Raw genomic sequence first — 5,000 nt, forward strand, 5'->3', positions numbered from 1 at the left:
AGCTTTTAGAAAAATGCTTAACAACACCATTTCCTCATGAAAATCTTCACATCAAATTCTGCAAACGACTGCTGGGTGTACACAATTAAGCATCAAACCTTCCGGTACTAGGTGAATTAGGACGACTTCCTGTGAGCATGAAAATCGTCTGTCATGTCATTTCATTTTGGATACATACAACAGAGTCACATGAGAATTCGTGTATAAAACATTGTTATAATGATATGATTGAAAAGCAAAACTCTAAGGATAACAAGTGGCTTCATTTCATCAAATCTATTCTTACCTCACTTGGATTTGATCTCATATGGCTGAACCAGGGTACACTCACTGTCAACAGATTGAAGTTTGTACTCTTAAAGAAACTTGAGAGTCGGCACATAAATTTCTGGAGAAAGCAGAAAAACGAAAATGAATCTAAACTAACATTCTACAATAATGTTTTTAAAGAATACAGACTGGAACCATGTTTGATCTATTCCAGAAAAAAACTGAACACAGAACCGCCATGTACACACATCGCGAAAGCGCACATGATCTCCAAGCAGAAAGAGGCAGCTGAAACACAGATACTGACAAACATGCAAGAAAATGCAAAGCATGTGGTGTTTTAGAAGATGAATATCATTTTCTAGACAAATGTATGAGATATGACTATTTACGTTTTCTTAACAGATATCAAGTCTGATTTCACAAAAATTTGATGATAATGATGCAGTGAGTCAGTGGTGTAATTACGACCCTGTACAAGCACGACTTGCAAAATTCGTATATGAATGTTTCAAAGAACACGTCATGTTTTAATTTAACTTTGTTTGCTCTTCTTTCTCTCTCTCTCTCTCTCTCTCTCTCTCTCTCTCTCTCTCTCTCTCTGTGTGTGTGTGTGTGTGTGTGTGTGTGTGTGTGTGTGTGTGTGTGTGTGTGTGTGTAAGCAATTCACGGTTTTCATTACAAATAAATATGATGATGATTCTGATTCACACACACACCTTGTACCAGTCGGCTTCTGTGTGATTAGGTTACATAACCTCCATCCGTCCCCTCGGGTGTGTGTGTGTGTGTGTGTGTGTGTGTGTGTGTGTGTGTGCGTGCGTGCGCGCGCGCGCCTGCGAATAATATTAATATCACGTATAAGTAATATGAGCATTAGTCTGTACGTGTCAATGTAAGTATAGAAATTGGTACAAAACGTAATTGAGAAACAACAACAACAACAACAACAACAAAAACAACAAAAACAATAAGTAAAACAAATAACCCCTTAAAAACCAAAATCCGTTCCACGTGAAAAGATCCGAATTTTAATTAGTACGCGTGAACACGAAGTTAGCCACACAGGCCCTCGCACTGACAAGCATTCTCCAGCGTCAATCGAAGCTATAAACAATCCAAAGAAAAGTACTTATTTCAGTTACCTATGTGTGCTCTCTTCCTTGTTGCTGTGCTGGGAAAAAAGACACACTCCACGATTGTGTGTCAAAGCACACGGGGGACAAAAACACATCCGGGAACGAAAACACACACAGACCCTCCGTGAAGGATTCTTTTGTGTATCAGAACTTGAGGCGATGTTGAAGATAGATACAGCCGGTTACAGAATTGTACACAGTGTTTGGAGTTTGTGATACGCATTCGGAAACGAAGTGACAACAATATCAGGAACAGCAACAGTGGCAGTGATAGTAACAAAAAAATAATCCGATCGTTTTAGCGACATAGTACGACCCGAGAGACAACAGCTGCAGCCACCACTGTAGCTGATACAACAGATACAAAGATATCATCGTCATTAATAAAAAAAAAAAACGGCATTAATTATAACGCCGTCGAACCTTCGCCTCAGCCATGTGTACTGATGCAGATGCTGTCAGTGTAGCACAAATAGTTCCCAGTGCATTCCTTCATCTTGTGTACTTCGCTAGTTTTTTTAGCCCTTGGGTGATTACTGGGTCAAGGACATGGAGCTTGTGGAGCAGGTGCTACAAAGAGGAGGTTTACGACGCCGTAAAGAACACCACACATGAGACTAAGTGCCAGCACATTCAGCCCGGAGACAGCCCAGGTTGGTGACTTACTGATCCAGAAACGTAATTTGGGATATAATTATGTGCGTGTGTTGGGGGGAGGGGGGCGGGGGGGGGGGGGGGTCAGGCGGGGGACGAGGAGGAGGGGGGGGGGGGGGTGAAAGAGAGGGAAAGAGACAGACAGAGAAAGAAAGAGTGAGGGAGATAGGAATAGAGAGAGAGACAGACAGACAAACACAGTCCGAAAGACAGACAGAGAAACAGAGATAGATACTGTGATCGCAAACGAGCAATGATTTAAACATCATTTTCATGTATTCATTGATCTGTATGAATCCACTTAATGAAAATAATAATAATAATAATAATGGTATCTATATAGCGCTGAATCTTGTGCAGAGACAAATCAAAGCGCTTTCGCACCAGTCATTCACACGCATGCATAACTCTAAAACTGGAGAAACTAAAGACAAGGGAGGGCAGGCAAGGGAGGCTATTTTGGGAAGAGGTGGGTTTTAAGGCCAGACTTGAAAGAGCTGAGTGTGGAGACTTGACGAAGTGAAAGAGGAGGTTCATTCCAATTGCAAGGTCCAGACACAGAGAAAGAACGGCGGCCAACAGTCGAGTGTTTTAATCTGGGTATGCGTAAACGGAGTGGATCCGAGGCCGATCGTAGTGAGTGAGATGGAGTGTAGAGGTGAAGGCAGCCGCAGTTTTGTGAATACATCTATAACATAGAGTGCTGATCATTTTAAGAACGTATTTGAAATGTTAGATGGCTCATACGTTTCTTCTATGAAATGCATTTTGTTTTAATCTAAGCCTTAATTACTTCATAGCTTCTATAATCTGATTCATCTCCTAAGTGTGCTTTTTCATTCATATGAACACACTGGATGTTTTCCATTGTCAGATAGCGGTTGATGTGGGTGTGTGTTTTTTTTTAACCCTTTCACCGCCAGTCAATTTAGAGTTCAAAATTCGCTTGTGCTACAAACACAGAAAATATGGTGTCTAATAATGGCTGGGGATTCCCCCTGCGATGTGTAGAAAACATGGTCTTTCCTACCACCGAACATTAAGAGCAGTAGATTCATGGATAAAAGACCCATGATCTGGTCACCCTTCAGTGACATGGGTCTTCTACCTAGCTGCTGCATAAATGCGAGCTTGGCAGTGAAAGAGTTAAGGCATGTTTATAGTCAACTGGATGATGTAAGGCGCTTTGAGCAGCATTGTTGCTGGATATCGCGCCATAGAAAAACTATGTATTATTATTATTGTTATTATTATTATTATTATTATTATTATTATTATTATTATTGTTGTTGTTGTTGTTGTTGTTATCATTTTTACAAAACGGTTTCTTGACAATAGGTTCTGACCAACCAAAGCGTATTTTTTCTGATAAGATTATCAGTTAAATGTTGAATAAACTCACGCTGAAGTTACTTACTGTATTCTGTGATGTGTTTCATGAAGCTGGCTGGACCTGGATGTTTTAACAAATGAGTGTTCCAAGTCCATCGTTCTTCTGATCTTTGTTAAGGTGTATCTATGTGCCTTGCTTTAACAAGTCATTAAACTCGTTTTTACTAATGTTTGTTGATAATGGCATCATATCATCAGGCTGTGTGGCTGGGCTCCAGAATCAACTTGAAACAACATCGATTACAGCTGTTTGTAAATCTGTAAATAATCATCATCATCATCATCATCATCATCATCATCACCATCATCTTCATTGTTATTATTATCAACTTATATCATATTATCATCGTCGTCATCATCAAATCAAAATGAGTTTATTTGAAAGCCAGGAAAAACTGGGTCAATGGGGTTGAAGAAACAAAGAAGACACAATCACAGTATAGGGGAGTTATCTTTACAATCAAACTGGGAATTTAAAAAAAAATGCTTCAGCAGTTTACGTTGAGCCAAAGGTGTTCACAGATAAATTCAAAGACTTTTTACACCTTTAAAAACTTCTTCCAGGAAGAAATAAAATGTTACAACAAATCAACAAAACATAACTTGTACAGTCTGACCATCTTTCCATGAATGCCTACTCTCAACCAGTTATCATCTTCCTAACATTATCTTTGAAAATAAATATACGGGCAATGTTATCATCTTGTTTCAGCATACTTCGAGATAGTTCGAACGTTCGCATGTCTCACGTTTGTCTTGTTCGTCATGTCATCGGTTGCCTGCTGCAAGTTCAACGCCGAAAGAAATCGCTGTACGGTGAAGGTTGTTTTCATCTTGTTAACCTGTGAGTATGAAATATCCTTAATCGTTTGCTTGTTACTTAAAGTTCACTTCGTTGTCTTGTGAGCAAGAGAGATGCTTGTTTAGGTATTATTATTGAAAGATGTTTTCATTTTGTTAGCCTTTGTGTATGAAGGTTGTTTGTTTGTTTTAATCAAAGGATTTTTTTCTTCACCTCCTTACCTTGTGAGTATGTATATTTCATGTGTGTTTTTGTTGACGTTTTTTCTTCTTCTTCTTCTTCATAGAATTCCCCTACGCATAGGTATAGAGTCACTTTGACAGCTGTGTCAGTATGGGGGTGTAGCTCGTTAGTAAGTAGTGAGCTTGATGTTGTCGAGGGTTGATATCATATACATAACATGTGAGTGAAAGTCAACTTTTATCAGTTTTCAATGCTAATTTCCTGAGGACGGCGGATTTTAATTTAAAAAAAAATATAAATGTTATTTTATTCTTCATTTTATGCAAACAAAGAAATGTTTAAAAAAAAAAGGAAGAAAGGAAGACGGAGAGAAGAAGGGAAAAAACAAAGAACAAATAAAGAAAAGAAAAGAAACAAAAGAAATCATGCAAAATGGTAGAGGTGATAGCGACGTGTGTGTGTGTGTGTGTGTGTGTGTGTGTGTGAGAGAGAGAGAGAGAGAGAGAGAGAGAGAGAGAGAGAGAGAGAGAGAGTCTGTGTACGCGCGCATTTATGTGTGT

The 5,000-nt window shown here is 39.0% G+C and overlaps 1 protein-coding gene across 3 annotated transcripts in view; it reads left to right on the top strand.

Moving 5' to 3' along the window:
* Positions 1 to 1,461: 1,461 nt before the first annotated feature.
* LOC143289719 (uncharacterized) overlaps positions 1,462 to 5,000 on the top strand; it is a 19,452-nt gene continuing 15,913 nt past the window's right edge. For 2 of the 3 annotated variants that reach the window (XM_076598791.1, XM_076598799.1), the window contains exons 1-2: positions 1,462 to 2,062; positions 4,168 to 4,299. Coding sequence is in view for 1 of the 3 variants with exons in the window: in XM_076598816.1 (XP_076454931.1) it covers positions 1,846 to 2,062 (217 nt within the window). In the remaining 2 variants the exon portion in view is untranslated. The remainder of the gene's footprint in view (positions 2,063 to 4,167; positions 4,300 to 5,000) is intronic. The other variant, XM_076598816.1, reaches the window with a different exon arrangement.

The sequence above is a fragment of the Babylonia areolata genome, chromosome 1, assembly GCF_041734735.1.
Source record: "Babylonia areolata isolate BAREFJ2019XMU chromosome 1, ASM4173473v1, whole genome shotgun sequence".
Taxonomy (NCBI): Eukaryota; Metazoa; Mollusca; class Gastropoda; order Neogastropoda; family Buccinidae; genus Babylonia; species Babylonia areolata.